At 33.8% G+C, this 16845-nt stretch overlaps 1 protein-coding gene across 2 annotated transcripts; it reads left to right on the top strand.

Moving 5' to 3' along the window:
- Positions 1-6364: 6364 nt before the first annotated feature.
- LOC125062185 (zinc finger protein 266-like) lies at positions 6365-11957 on the top strand. 2 transcript variants are annotated; one of them, XM_047667896.1, is made up of 2 exons: positions 6365-6466; positions 9799-11957. In XM_047667896.1, the coding sequence occupies exons 1-2, from the start codon at positions 6418-6420 to the stop codon at positions 10452-10454; spliced, it is 705 nt and encodes a 234-aa protein (XP_047523852.1). In that variant the 5' UTR covers positions 6365-6417; the 3' UTR covers positions 10455-11957. The 2 variants fall into 2 exon arrangements, with proteins under 2 accessions (XP_047523852.1, XP_047523853.1); XM_047667897.1 differs by lacking the exon at positions 6365-6466 and adding an exon at positions 8340-8521.
- The last annotated feature ends 4888 nt before the right edge of the window (positions 11958-16845 follow it).

Genomic DNA, 16845 nt, shown 5'->3' with positions numbered 1-16845 from the left:
TTGCGAGGCCCTTTGTCCTTCGTGAATAAATCAAATTTGAGTTTTAAAATATTTTACATTGAAAGGTTTACAAAATTACGAAACACAAAGATGATACATTTTAAAATTGGCTCGGCTATTTCTCTCGCTGTTACAAGTCATGACTGAAAACCATTTTATCGATAATTTAAGTTAATTCATGATCATCCTCACTGTTTTTACTTAATGATGGCGGCGGCACCCATGATGATTGATGATATGGACGGAATATTTTCAGCTTGATCAGGATTAGAGTCACTTTCAGTCAATAAATGTTTTGTAGAGGTTTCTTGATCATCACTTTTTATATATTTATATAAAGATCCACGTAGATTTTCTTTTACGGTCTGCTATCTGTTGATAGCTCGTTACCTTTTTGAACTACCTGACTCTAATTTTCTACCGGCATCACGGTCACGGGAACAAACAATTCGTGTATACTACCATTATCACTTACTCTAGGTATAAAAAATTACGACCTATTCTCAGACCGAACGAACAAAATTCAACTAAGAGCCTTCAAGAAAAGAACGTACCAATTCGTAAACGGCTGGCAACGCACTCGCGAGCCCTCTGGCCTTGAGAGCGTCCATGGGCGCCCTGCCCTGCCCGATTGTTCTATAAAAACAGTAAATGTAATAAAGCTTGGTCAAACCGATTCGATGGAGATCAACTTCAGCATTTTTATATATATATAGAAAATAGATACCTAGTCATTTTTATACTCTAAGGTTCTGATCGGATTAAAAACTGCACATCTTAGCTGCGCGCGTTGTCCTGCGCTCACAATTTTGTTAATAATTTTTATTATATCTTTATTTATTTAAGTTTGTACGATTAAATAAATATTGTGTACTAGCGGACCCGACAGACGTTGTCCTGTCTTAACTATGAATATTGATTTCAAATTGGTATAATGAATTAAAAAATGTTTCAGAAACAAAGTGTTTATTATTCTAATGCTTTATGTTATACAACACTCTTTGTTTGTTTTTCTGGCTCGCATATCATTATATTATCAATATAATAACTCCGATCGAAGCATTTATTTTGAACGATATTCATTTTTCTTACATCCTCTGACGATATTTGCAGCACGCATTCTGTCAATGTTGTGTTAATGTCAAACGCCATAAGGTTACACCAAAAAGTTCGAATTGTATGGTGGTTAAGTATTCTTGAATTTTCTAATTTTCCGCGCAAAGTTTTTCTTTTTTTCTTTTTTTCGTCAATTACAAACACAACAAAAAAAAAATCAGACAAATCGGTCGAGCCGTTTTCATGTGATGTCGTGACAACGGAAAACGGGTTTCATTTTTATATATATAGATAATGTTACTTACGTAAATTTTATTAAACAAAAATTATTTTTTATTTTATTATGTTACTGTTATAACTCAAATCATGGAACGTCTTAAGATTTACTAGTATAAAACGCGTTTGAGTTGACAACACACAACGATCGCTAGAATTTTACAGTAACACGCAATAAACTGAACAGGTTTGGCAATTTAATAAACAGTGTTGTTGTTGAGTATTGTAATAAAGGGTCATTGAAAAAAACACGTGTGCGATTCTCCCCCATTTCTAACCAGTTCTAACCCTATGATAAAGGAAACGCTGATCGTTACTAAGGAGTTACGTATAGGTATCCAAAATACTAAAGTAGTCGACTACTTTGGTCTGAGTGAGTAAAAGCTGATGATTCTTGATTAAAATTCATAATAAAAGTCAAGGTTACCCTTTTACCGGGGTTCGAACCTACAAAAATACTTGAACGCGTGAGCGTGACCAACAAGGCTCCAACTTTATTATGTTCTATTTCACCGCCTTATTAGAAATATAGAAAATTGCATAATAAATATCAAAATACTTAAAAAAATATTTTTAAACAAACCAACTCTTTTTATTTATCTTTTCTTTGATAAACTTTGCGAAAACTTGGACGCGGCGGAGGGCGCTTGCTCATGCGCAGGTGTGCTTTGTGAGAAATCATTCCCCTCTCAAAAGTCGGAAGGCGGAGTGCATTTCGCGAGATTTCTGTGCGGGGCTATTTATTCCCACGATTTTAATTCTTAATGGGGAGGTATACTATGGAACTTTGCAATTCACACTTAAGGCAACTTTAACCAAAGATAATTTTCTCTAAAGACAAATCAAAATACTAAGAACCGCAGCACAAATACATTTTAATATCCTTATCTATAAAACAAAGGCTCTATCTAGTAAGAAATAAAATATTTTTTCATAATTCATTTATAAATATTGTTATATACACTTATTCGCCAATTGCAAAAACAAATTAAAAGGTCTAAATTTATATTTACTACCAGTTCCCAAATCAAGGGCGTATAGTGAAAAAAACTGGCATGAAACTGTGTGGCTATGCCACTCTTTTTGATCGCCATGATTTGGGTTGAAAAGAATTTATACGTGTTATCCCGGATAAACTTCATACTGTGCCTATTATTAATTATGGATATAAATTAACTGAAACTAGGAATTATTGTTGAATAGATGAATGCCAAAATCGGGAAATTTAAATAAAATCGTTAAACAGCTGTTACTGTAAAAGCTCGAACTGCAGTAAATCCTAAGATATTCCAGTAAAACCTAAGATCTACCAATTCCTAATGGTAAATGTCCCAAAAGGTTTGCGATTCGAACTCTTACCACCATTCCGTTCGTAAATCTTAGGATTTAGATTAATGGCACGGTAAATGTTGAAAAACAAAACATGACTAGCTTATGTAAGCATTATGTTTGTCTTTCGTTGTTAAATTCCAAATAGAGAACTACTCATTCAGTTAGATAGATATGATAGAGATTGAGATATTCAGAGATATACGTTATATGTTTTTTCAAAATAATTTAAATAAGTTGGTATTAGTTTGTACTTATTACTATCATATGATACCTTTATAATACTATGTACCTGTTTTGTCTAATAGTTCATTAAAGTAAATAATTAAGAATTACTCATTGTTTTATTCCTAAAACCAACATCTACCAGCTGACAGTGGTAAAACCTAGCAAATACTGAATTCAAATGGTAAAAGCTCGAAAAAATCGTCGTATTTTCAGAAATACTTACATTTACCAACTCGGTACGGTAAATCCTAAGACTTACACTTAAATCTTAAGATTAACCGTAGTTCGCGCTTTTACAGTAACATAGCCATTGAAGGAGTCTAAAGGGCGAGGATGAAGCATGCTTTGGATCTCGATCTAATGATGAATGTGTATTTTTATAGAACATGAGGCAAACTACTTCTAATTAATTTGCGATATTTGTTTTAAAATATGTTTTGCTATTATAAAAGAGTACCGAGAGTTGTTTACGCCGGCTTTTTCTCTCGGCCTTCACCCTCTGTCTTCCTTGCCGATGAGTAGGGATGCCTACGGATTCAAATTTAATATTATATTATATTATGTTATATTATATTATATTATGTTATATTATATTATATTATATTATATTATATTATATTATATTATATTATATTATATTATATTATATTATATTATATTATATTATATTATATTATATTATATTATATTATATTATATTATATTATATTATATTATATTATATTATATTATATTATATTATATTATATTATATTATATTATATTATATTATATTATATTATATTATATTATATTATATTATATTATATTATATTATATTATATTATATTATATTATATTATATTATATTATATTATATTATATTATATTATATTATATTATATTATATTATATTATATTATATTATATTATATTATATTATATTATATTATATTATATTATATTATATTATATTATATTATATTATATTATATTATATTATATTATATTATATTATATTATATTATATTATATTATATTATATTATATTATATTATATTATATTATATTATATTATATTATATTATATTATACTATATTATATTATATTATATAAACGGGCAGAAGACTGTTGTGTCACCGCCACGAATAGGCACGAAAATTGCATGAGGTAGGGACAACCCCACGAATTGATTATGTAGGTATACTAAACTTTAATTCCAACTCACAAATGCACAAAACAGAAGAACAATAAAAACAATAACTAACCATAAATAATACAGTATTTACAATTTTCTTAACCTACAAAGTAATAATAAAAATAAATAAAATCAAAAGTTTGGTCCCTGTATACTAAACTCATATATAAACATTTAATTGTTAAGATACTTCTTAAATGGCTTTTTGCTTAATATGAAACACACGATTATAATAATATTAACTAGGTACAGTGAATGTGACTAGTGAAACAGTTTTGACCATTCTATTTTAATATATATATATCGACCCCAGTGAGAAAGAAATTTTCTTTCATTTTTATATTAAATGAACTGGTGGTGCTGATACCACTATGACGATTGTGTTATAGAATGTCCTCGTAGTTCATAATTTGATATTACAATTCGACACTTGTTTATATTTGCCATTCCCTATATGGGAGTAGACTGGGTAATCAGAAATTAAAGCGGGCCTACCCCGTAACATTAATATAAATTACGATTTAAATGTTTAGAATTCATGCGATACTCGGAAATCATCAGCGATGTTGAACATAGTTTCAAAATCTTTATTTATTTATAAGTTATTCCTCCAACTTCGATTTTGTTCCCTTGGGAACAGATGGCCATGGGGTTCAAGTGCACATTTAATTAAAGATTTAAGTTTTTTTTTATAAAACAGGGGGCAAACGGGCAGGAGGCTTACCTGATGGTAAGTGATACCGCCCACAGACACTCTTAATGCCAGAGGGCTCGCGAGTGCGTTGCCGGCCTTTTAAGTTGGCGCCTGTTAGATATAAATATTACACTTTAATTTTAGTTTTTACTAGTAATTTAATAATACATATTCGCTTGACAACGCTTGAAGTCTAATAATAGAAAAACCGTATCGAATAAATAATATTGTTAATCGATTAAAGACTAATTAATAATAATCAATTATGACATCACTAATGAACCGTATAAGCTATAATATATTTAAAACACGTAGTACTGTAGAAACCTTTAATGCTGGCAAAAATTCCTTCCAATGCCAGCGTCTTGAAGAGACTTACAGAGTAACCCTGCTTTTTTCGATACTGCAATAAAACGATAATTTAAGAGCAAATATTATTAATTTTTAATTTGTAGAATACTTCTCTTCACTATGACGAAGCCTAAACTCTCTTCCTATAAATCTATAATAACCTCTTTCATTTTTTTTTATCCTCCTTTCCCAATCTTTACATAATTTCATTTAAAAATTTCGGCGTTGTGATTTAGGCGTAAAAACGTAACAGACAGACATATACATTCGCATTTATAAACCTTCTACTTACTGATTACTTAAGAACTTATGGAGTGTAGTAAATTCTAGAAGTCTCGTCGTTCCAACGCCGAATTACCCCCACACTACGCTAGTAACCAGGTGCCACTCGTGAGAATCTTTAAGCGTAGGGAACCTACACAATAGATAAGATTTGATTGTAATTATTCAGAAGTAGGGTTCTCCCGTGGTTCAATGGTTAACGCAATCTTAAGTCTCAGGTTCGCCAATGACGTAAAATAGTATTTTTCGCACTCTTTTGGTACCCTGAAGAGAGTTAGTAATATTAATCGTGAAATTAATAAAGGCATGATATATGTTTTATGAAAAATGGGTCGTTTATAAGGATTATACCAAATTACATTCTTAATTAAAAAATATTTACAAAGAGGAATCGAACCGCCAAAATATAATCTGAAGCACTACTTTATCAACTAACCGAAATGCTTTATTAATCCTCAATATTACAAAAATAATTAATAAAACTAACTTGTATTGCTTCCATAGTTGGAAATGAAATTTTACGAACGTCGTTCTCTTTATATTTTTTAATCCTGTAATCAATTTTTAACGAGTTAAATTTTCCATTAATTGAAAGTTATAATGAAATTACAAAATAACATTTTATACAAAATAACACATTAAACTGTTGACATGTAATTTAAAAATATACATTAATATCGCTTTTAAAATAGAATCCACTTTAATTAAAGAAGCATTTAATTTAAAAACAATTCTATAGTAAAACAAAACAATTGAAAATCCTTTTTCGTAAGACCAGAACACTAAGGTCAAGAGTGGGTGTCGGGTACCTTCTTAGACTAGAGGCAGCTGCTAGCAAAACCACCCCCGTTCCCACGCTAGCTACCCTAAACTCGGACGGCGCAAACCCCAAAAGATTTCAACAATCTACTTCTTATTATTTTTTTTTACCCTTACCGTGATTTTCATAACTGTACTCATTCTGTGTTAAGAGCTGCGCGCGTGCGGGAGCTCCCGAGTCGGCCAGGATTGCTCAGTTATAATATGGACACGATCTTCAATAAAAGTGTTTTGGCGAATATGCAGTCGACTGGTAGGTTGTTTATTTTATATTTATGTGGTTAAGTTTATTTTATGTTTAACGGCTGAGAAATTTTTCGAACGAAATTTTGAAATTACGGGTAGAATTGCAAACGGTGTTTTCGGTTATAAATAATATTTGCCGATTTATATTTTAACGTAAATTATACGCGATAATTATAAATTTTAATATTGTAGCTTTTTTAATTGTATTTATTGTGTTGGTGATTATAAAGTAACAATGATTAAAATTGCATTTTCTAAAAATCATATACATATATCAAAGATTCCTTTTTCTGAACCTCTCTTTTTACATACTTTTTTTAATATAGAAGCAAAATTAATAAACTATTGACTGTGATGAAACTCATATTTTAATTACAAAACTAGTTGTGCTACGGATTGTATGCATCGGACTGAGGACATGTAATAAATAAATTCATTTGAAAGTTAACATAACATATAGCTCTCAGTACTTAAGTATTACTTATTAAATACCATTTGCGTCGGCAGTACGTATAGATAGAAATATAGCAACAGATAATTATTAAATACATTTTTCGCCTGACTTTATATAATTTATAGTCAACGTAGGAGTATGTGCATCGGGCACGAGTGCAAATTCTTTTCCAATTCTAACCAGCCTATTATAGGCTGGGGGAAGACCGGGCAAGACGCATATATTAAGGGATAATGTAAATTAAAGTCACAATCTGTTATTCATTAGAACTCTTTGTACTTTTAATTTGTACTATGGTTAATCATCTTTGGAAAATAGTCACATAAACTTAAAAACTTTAATGATTTCTATATTATTTATGAGAATTAACAAAAAGTATCAATTAGCCGTTTTGCCAGGAGGGTTCGGAAACGCCTCTAGGGCAAAAAGGATAATGTTGAATTAATTAAGATAATTCTTGGTATTCATCATAGAAGTAGCTGCCAACTTTTGCATCCATTACACTGAATCCAATCTTGTATTTATTATTTTTACTCAGTGTATTTGTCAGCGCACATTTGTTCGGTTGTTTGACTGAGGTTTTTTTAGTTTTAGTCTTGCTGAGGCCTGCTTACTCTGAAATTTTGGACTTCTTAAATTTATTTGCGTTCTGAAATTTTAATGTTTGCTCAGTTTTGACGCGAGTAGACGTCTACACTTCTTTCTTTTCTCTGTCATTTTAAATTTCTAAACAATAATACATATCCGTTTTGCCCATATTCTTTTTGCCCAACACGCTAATATTAAAAAAAAACTTGAAGACTTGTTACCATTTTAGTAGGTAAACAAAAAGTAACGAATACAATTTAAATGTTGGGTCCCTGTGGCAGTATCTGTCAATGCTGGCAGCTTTAGGTGTATTACGATTCTTACTCGTTGAGCGAAGTACCAGCTCTTCGGTCAGCTACTAGTCTTCATCATAGGGAACAAAATCAAAGTTGAAGAAAAGCCTTGGATTTTTGCTTTTTATACCATACCATTAAATTTTATCATATTTCGGTGCCTTTTAGAGAGAGAGCCTTAGTTACACAGAGATATTTACTTTTTTAATTCGGTCCGGTAGTTTATAGTTTATTTGTTACGTGTAACATACAGTTGTATGTGTTTTTCATAAAACTGTATGTCACTTAGAATAAGATTCAGGGCCGACACTGATCGGTGAGCATCTCATGTCAAAAATATATTGGATTTCAACATACGGTATAGTTCGCGCTTATTCTTATCCATACAAGTTTGCAGGCAAAGCTCTTAGAACAAACCAAGAATAGTAGTAGCAATTTAAGTGCGACCTGATCAACGGTGATTTGATCACATCACATGCGTAGACGCGCGATGCAACTCCAGACAGGTGTAGTGGGGTGGATAGCGCTCCGCCTGTGTTTGACGCCTGTCAGACAACTCAGTTGGTTAGGACCTAGCCTAGGACGTGCGCATACGCTGTATTCGTGTCTCGCGGAGGCAACCGGACCGGTATAGGCGACCTTACAAACCGTTCACTGACGTACTCTACGTGCATAGCAAAAATGCAATCCTGATACCGGAGTGCTGTGATTTCTTGTGGATAAACATGTAGGTTTTACTATTATTTATTTTGTTCTGTTGTTCAACGTGTTATCATATAAGATATTGTTCTAATATCCGTGGGAGTATATTGGGTATCATAGGTGTAGGTACATTGGGTGTCTATATGAAAGGTAGGATTAGTTTAAACTTTCAATTTTATCCAGCAATCAAAATGTACTGTTTTATATCGAGTAAGAGAGTGCAAGTACTCTGTTTAAACTTACACCCTTATGCGTTTGAACTCTTTTTCTAAGAAATTGTTTGATTGAGGTACTTGAAGACAGAGTCTCAGGTGTTTTATTGTTTAAGAGGTTTTGCTTAGTGTCATTTTAAAATTAATTCCGTAAAGTCAGTGAACACATTTTAAATACATGCTATATATTTAAAAGAACGTTGCTATGGTATCTTATTAGATCTTGTCCTTATTAATTAGAGTTCAAACATGAAACGTTTACTCAGCGAGTAGGCGAAGTAGTCAAAACATTTCTTTAACTGATATATTTTAAAATTGAATTTTATTTAAATATTATACGATTTCCATTGGCAATTAAGATTACGCCTCTAGCGGTGTTTTGTAAATACTTTCTGAGAACTTAGGCTTTAACACTAGTAGGTAATCAGATCTAAAAGCTAGAATATAACAAGATATGCATACAAAGTAACCCCACCCCGAACACTTCATCTTATTCACTCTTAGAAACGCCTTATTCAAAACCAGTACAGGCACTTCTCAAAATATTAGGGGAAAAGCTATTGTATCGTCCCAAAGACATGCCATTGGCTTAAATAGCTTACGGTTCCGCCAATTGAATGTTTAAGATAAGGGTCACCGTGATCGAAGGCAGATGCGTAAAAGGTGCAATATATTATCAATGTTTGCGTATGTTCGACATCTCGCTATGTAAATAAAAAAAACGTTTTTAAGTAAAAAATAGTATAATAGAGACCTTGGGTTCGTTACCTAATCCATTATATTCATATTAAAAGGTGTTTTTATATTTATATTTACTAACGTTTAATTATTGTTTTAGGTTTTTTAGAAAGACATCAACAGTTAAGCTAATCGTGTTTTAGTTTTTTTATTGGTATTCATGAGTCAAAATAAAATTTATACATTATCGTAAATAATCAATACACCTAAAACGAAGAGGACATTATTTTTTTAAACATTCCGAACTAACATTTATTATATTATGTTTTAATATATTAATTTCATAATTAAAAGTGAATATTAAAAACCTTATGAAAAAAACAAGTCTGAACAACTATTTTTTTCGTTTCAGGTTGGAGCACAATATTGGAGCCCAGAAATCATGGAGAGGGAAGCAGCGAGTTCGCGGGAAGCATGGCTGAGCCTACATCTGAAGATCTCACATTAATGGTGAATAAGCAAAAGAGATTGTCTAAATTGCTTGAAAAGCTCTCCGTGCAACTGAGCAACAATAATCAGTACCCCTTTCCACATTGGCTAATGCGTGAAACATCACCAAACGGCGTGACACTACCGGATGACGTACCACTAGACCTCTCTATAAAATCCGCAGTCCCGAAGCCCAGTCCACCACCCGTATACGCCTGCGAGATATGTGGACAAACTTTTACAGTTCACGACCGGCTCGCTAAGCATATTGCGTCACGGCACAGAGGTAAGGCCCCGAAATCATCTCGAGCCTACGAATGCGACGTTTGCCATCGTCGTTTCGCTCGTTCCGACATGTTGACTCGCCATGCGCGCTCTCACAGTGGGGTGAAGCCGTACTCGTGCGCAGTTTGTGGACAAGTGTTCTCCCGCTCCGATCATTTGGCTACTCATCAGAGGACACACACGGGAGAAAAGCCTTACCGCTGCCCAAAATGCCCGTACGCGGCCTGCCGCCGAGACATGATCACCAGACACATGCGTACACATACAAGGCGACCACATCTTGCTGAGATCTAAATGATTTATTAACTTTGATTGCCCCAAGTTATGCATTTTCATTTACTGGATTTTATTACTGAAGGATGTATCGCCTAATATATTTGCATTGGTAAGACATATCACATTGCACGGCATTTGCGAATTTTATAATATTGCTGCTATTTGCAATGCGATTTGTCAACAGGTTTTTTTTTAAAGTGTCTTGTTACCAACAAATTAGGTACACAATCCTATTTGGAATAAGTATCTGGTCAGCAATATTCGGAAGTCGATTTTTTTAACCAAACGCCATATAGGTAATGCATTTTATTGATTCATGATTCGAATAATTTTGTAGGATTTTCATTAATTTTGTAAAATATTTTCTTTTTACTAACGCAGACCTCCGTCATATAACGGTGACGGATATTTTTTGTGAATTAGATTTTAATTATGGTTAAATTGTATGAATAGTAGATTCATAGAATTGAACATTAATTCATAAAACATTGTTAAAGTACCATAAAGGTTTGTTATATGTGCTTAACTGTCAGAGAAATGTCGATCTACATTCCATATTTAAAATATACAAAATCTCTCTCTAAATAAAACCTACCGGTCGATGTAATTATTTTGACAGACTTTGGAGACCTTATTCTGAGTTCCTAGTATCTGACTGTGAATTTCTTGAATCTTCCTCCTCTATAGGTCTTAAATTAGGCATAAGGCTAAAGTATGTTATGTTTTTATTTATTGTTTGCCGAACTTCTCGGATTCGCGGAAAGAGGCATCCTTTTGTTTGCTTAGCGATGTTTTTAGAAACTAGGAAAAATATTAAAACTATTACATTGAAACTATTAGAGTTTTTACTTCAAGCTAAATGATAGTTATCGTGTTGCTCTATCGTCCGAGTTCGTGAATAAAGCTACAAATTCGTTGTAGGGTCCTGTAACGAGAGATAGCAGACTCCAAAACCTTGCTAACCTAACCGTCAACAGCAGAAAAGCGATCATTTTTCATCTCGTTCGAGACCGTTCGAGCTATGACTAACATTATATTAACGTTTATAACTTGACGAAACCATCGCAAAGCTCGAGGTATGATTCAAAAGTGAGACCAATTCTCTCTGAGTCTAGGGTCATAGTTTTACCAAAGCCTCGTGTCTGAATATAATATCACTTAGTTGCGATTGGCCGGAGTCGCGTAATCGACCAATCGGGAATGTGACTTAGCAAGTGAAATCAACAAAAGAGATTAACAGAAGGGGCTGCTAATGATGTGTTATTATTGATATATTATGTTTGCAAATATCTGTATAGTTGTTATTAAGGATAGCTACAAAATTAGTAAGTTTTTGTGTATTTTTAAAATTTAAACGCATTTTGTTATTTCTTACAGTTATAAATTTATTAAGTTTCAATAACTGCGTAAATTGTAAATATTTGCTTGTATATGTTATGTTTGTATTACATTGTGATAAATTGAATAGGTATAAAAAAATAATTTGAGCCTCTTGACAATGTTATGTTTAATGTATCGTAGTATAATAGTCCGGGAGGTAGCGTTGCAAATGCGAAAGTCATAGTAAGCCGGCTGATATTAACATCGATAGTTGATCTTATATGACTAATAAGTGAACCGACCGTCAGCTGCTCAAGTAGCGGTGGGTGCGGGTGTAGGAGGCTGCGAAAGAGGTAAAAAAAATAAAAAAATAAAGTAATAGTACGCCGGCTGAAACTTGTTCCATGAATAGTTGATGTCATACTGAGCAAAAAAAAAATCATCAGCTGCATCGTGGAGGGGGGATTATGCGTCAGCTGCCCGCATGCACTTGTGAAAAAAAGACGTAAAAAAAAAAGTTATAATACGCCGAATGAAATTTAACTCCGTGATTCTACAAAAAATATAGAGTACGAAAACAACAATCAGCTGTTTATGTAGCGGTGGAAAGACCGTCAGCTGACCCAGTCAAGATTTAAAATTTTGGAGCATTGCTGTCAGGCTGTTCGCTTTCAAACACATATTTTGCGATACATTCTGGCCTTGCTTGAACCCATAGCACGACCTTCGGGCTACCTAAACCTCTCCCCCTAAAATTTCAAAGCAGCATCTGCCTGGGGAATCTTTGTCGTACACAATCAGTTTCGGTTCTCCTCGTCGAACGAACGGACCTTGGGAACCGATTTGTGCTCTGCGTTGCCAGGTTTCCATGCCCTCACAGGCTGTGATTTTAATCCCGCATTTTACAGGAAAGAAAAAAAAGCCTTTACAATTGTTGCGAAAATCACAGGCATATATGCAAGCGTTGGGGGATATCGCAACTATTCCGAGTCGTGAATTAGACAAGGTCTTCATAACGATTGAAGAATTAGTTTGTCGCTTGTACGGGTTTAAATCGATAAACGATGTCAACGCTACACGCGTTGCTACCTTCGCGAAAAATTATCAAATCAATGAGAAAAACGGCGTGCTCAAGTGGAAAAGCCGTATCGACGGGGCGATCTTCCCACCATGTAAATCCGAGCTACGCCAGCATTTACTGCGCACATCATACATAGCGCACCTTTGGAGCCATGCTCACCTTCAAGATCCATCTCAATTATCTCCCACGGACTGGGGATGGGAAGAAAACGACGACAAATATGTCTTCAAATGGTTCGAAGGAGATCAAGTACCCCTATCAGTCACCAGTATAACGGATAGCAGCGACAATATTGGCGGTATGGAATTTTTGTCGGTGACACTTTCTTTGAGCTTTCTAGTAGCCTAATTTTGATAATTTACATGGTCATTTACAGATGACGGTGAAGAGAATCGAGGCCAAGAACTCGATCAAGACGAAGAGAACGATTTCCTACAGGACAGTTCGGCCGATGATTCGTCAGACAATGATGATGATAGCGATACCATCGACAACGAATAACTTTTGCGATCTTCTTATTTCTATATTTCGATTTTGTTTATATCACCCTTCATTTTATTTTGCGTTTATTTCATTTTACACTCGATTTTATTTCATCTCGTGCATTTTGTCTCGTTTTTTCACAGTTCACAGAAGTTCGCAGAAGTGCATTTCTAGAAAAATCTTTACCTTTACTGCGTCAGCTGACGGTCTTTCCACCGCTATACACGCAGCTGATTGTTATTTTCGTACTTTGAATTATTTAAACGATCACGTAGTCCAATTTCATCCGGCGTACTATGACTTTATTTCACGTGATTTTATTACAAGTTCATGCGAGCAGCTGACGCATAATCCCCCCTTCACGATCCAGCTGACAATTTTTTTTGTGCTCAGTATGACGTCAACTATTTACGGAAAAAGTTTCAGGCAGCGTACTATTACTTAATTTTTTAATTTTTTTTACTTCTTTCGCAACCTCCCAATTCCACACCCACCGCAGGTGCGCCAGCTGACGCTTGATTCAGTTATAAGTATTTCGAGATTAATAGTGAAAGAAGGAAAATAGTCGGCGTAAAATCACTGCCAAAAATGCAACGCTACCTCCCGGACTATAATTCCTGTGTCTATACAAATTAAACGTTATGTAACACAGTTGCGAATACAGAAAAAAATTTAAAATATGGTCATATAAGACTTCAGAAAACCTATTATTAAATGTGTAAATACTAAATGTATGTGTAAATTCGATGTCTAATATATTCTCCCTATTGTAAAATAGTAATATATTCCAATTTTTATGAATAAAAGTTAAATTTATAAAAGTAGTTTCATTTAAACCTAGCCGCAACATACCTACTATTTTAGCCATTATAAACACGATTGAATTATGAGGTTTAGTATTAGTATATTGTTATTATCGCCTATTTCACTCGGGAATAATTTAGTTTGGTTTAGTAATCTTACTTACTTACATTCACATTCCAACAACCACATTCCGTTTTTAAACTTGAAAAAAAAAAAACTTTGAATTCGCATTTATAGTCCTTTTCATGAAAGAAGTCCCCCAGACGCGGCGCTGCAATCGCATAACGTAATGTTGCCATTTATGAGTAAAAAAATTACCTATTTTATTTACATTTAGCAGGTGTAATTTATCAAATATTATTTTCTGCATACTTCGATGAAACAATATTATTGTTATGTAAAAAGTATATTTTTATTTACTTATATTAGCGGTGTTCTACCTACTTACAGAGAAAAGATGAGAAAATAGGGTAAATAAAAGCAATACAATTTTTTATTCAGAGTTTTATTGCATAATTGTTGGGTTACAATTTTTTTCGAAGTACACGCCGCTATTATACCTTCGTTTGTAATTCTTGTTACAGTTTTCTCTGACACACCTGCAATTAAATTATGAACCATTTAAAATAATAGTAACTTTAAGTTTATAATGCTTATGTAATATGTAATAAGTATGTTTTAATTTCAGTTACCTAGTTGCATCACGTTATGTATTTATTCAATTTTGTCACAAAAACGAATTTATATCATAAAAGTCCCATCAATACAGCAAAAAATTATTAAATGGCAACTCTAAAAAGTACCCGTTATGGCGCCAACTCTCTTCCGAACATTGTTTAGTGGTATTAAAACACCTTGATTCTTATGTTCCGCTTCACAGAACTCTTTCACCTTTATATCATTTCTCGAGCCGAACTTTTTACAACTTTTGGCATTGTAATCATTCTTTAAAATGCACTAAGCTAGTTAAAAATTCACAAAAATCTACCACGACAAACGAACTTGATAACATCGACGAATGACAACATTGCCGACCTGTCAAAATTAGTTCCAAAAATCACCGCGGGACTTCTTTCATGAAAAGCACTATACGTTCATAGTAGCCATTGCTAATTGTCGATGTCGCTAAAATAGTCTCTGGTTACAAGGACAGTGAAGTATCCGAGCAAAACTAAATTAAAAAAAAATCCAGGCCACTTATAACTACAAAACTGAAACTGTACTTGAATCGAAGACCTCCGGGTTTTTTGCCTGATTAAACTTAAGGCTTGACCACTGAGTTTATATCTCCTTTCTATATAGATAAGTATGAGAAAAAAAAAGCATTTGTACAGAAGATTCTTCTAGCATGTCTAATGCTCGGTTCACATTATTCCAGTCCAGTAATCCAGTGAGTCATTCCAGTCCAGTGCTGTGCTGGAATGGAACGTCCACATTATTCCAGTCATTCAAAAGCTGTTAGATCGGTAACACTACAGTGACATAGCTTTCAAGAAAGAAGTTTAGAAATTGTTTTAAAACTGTTCAATTATTACTTTTAGAATCACATCACGGCTCATACACATCGCCACTAGCAGTTAGCACCCGACTTAGATGATTTTTTAATATTATCCAGTTCAAGGTAGTAAATAGATCGCATACTTTTTATTTTATTTTTTACATCCTCTACTGTAAAACCTTCTATTTGCATACCATCACAAATTTTGTGCAGGGCGGATTGGCGCATGCCTTTGTGTTTATAAAATTCCGAAGTGATATCCCACAAACACACATGTTCTCTGTACAAAGAAACAAATTAAAGAGTTTGGTTTTCAGTTAACTTCATTGTTCGGAATTACCTACAAAATTCCATAAAATAACAACAATGTGTGTTCACTGTTAAACGTGTATTCAAGTACTGGATTGGCCGTTCACACTTTTCCAGTGGCTCTGGATTGGGTTAGCTGGAATGAAAAATAGACCGTCAACAGGACTGGATTATTCACTGGAATGGTACATTCCAATGCAGGTTCACATTATTCCAGTCTAGCGCTGGAATGCTACTGGAATAATGTGAACCGGGCATCAGGTACAAAAATATTGACAGCGTGTGGCTGGCACAGAACACTGATTATCCTGTAGAATTAAAAAAGTTATGGAATGCTTAGGCTAAAGAACTTCGGGGAATTTATTTTTGTGAAATGAATGCATAAATCCCCTTAAGCGTCCTTGCATACGAATACACAGGGAATTACTACTACACGTAATTTTTAGTTTCTTTAAGAACCCCGGAAACTTCAAACTTTTATCTGCCGAAAGTTTGATCGGGCGGGGGCAAAAGCTCTGGTACACTGGGCCAACTAAACTGGGAACTGGGGGCCAGTCCAACCCATTTAATTAATTTTCCGGCAATACCAATTAATGGGTGTAATGTGCACACTTTAATACATTTTCATACTCATTAAGAGCCCGATTAAACAATCGACCGATATAAGTTTGCAGCTTGATGTGCCATGTGCTTGCTATGACCATCCGGTCCTTTTACGAAACTGCTAAGCCACGAGGCTCTTCCGGAATGTTATGCTCCAATGGGTATATCTAATGGGGCATACTGCTGGTCGGCGGATGATATACTAATACAGTCAAAACCGTTTATAACGACATCGTTTACAACGACCTATCGGTTATTACAACCAGATTGTATGGTCCCGTCCGAATCCCTAGTAAACTATTCAGTAAACA

The sequence above is a fragment of the Pieris napi genome, chromosome Z (assembly GCF_905475465.1).
Source record: "Pieris napi chromosome Z, ilPieNapi1.2, whole genome shotgun sequence".
NCBI lineage: Eukaryota > Metazoa > Arthropoda > Insecta > Lepidoptera > Pieridae > Pieris > Pieris napi.
Note: the sequence above shows the minus strand (reverse complement) of the source record. Positions and strands in the feature narration are given on the sequence as shown.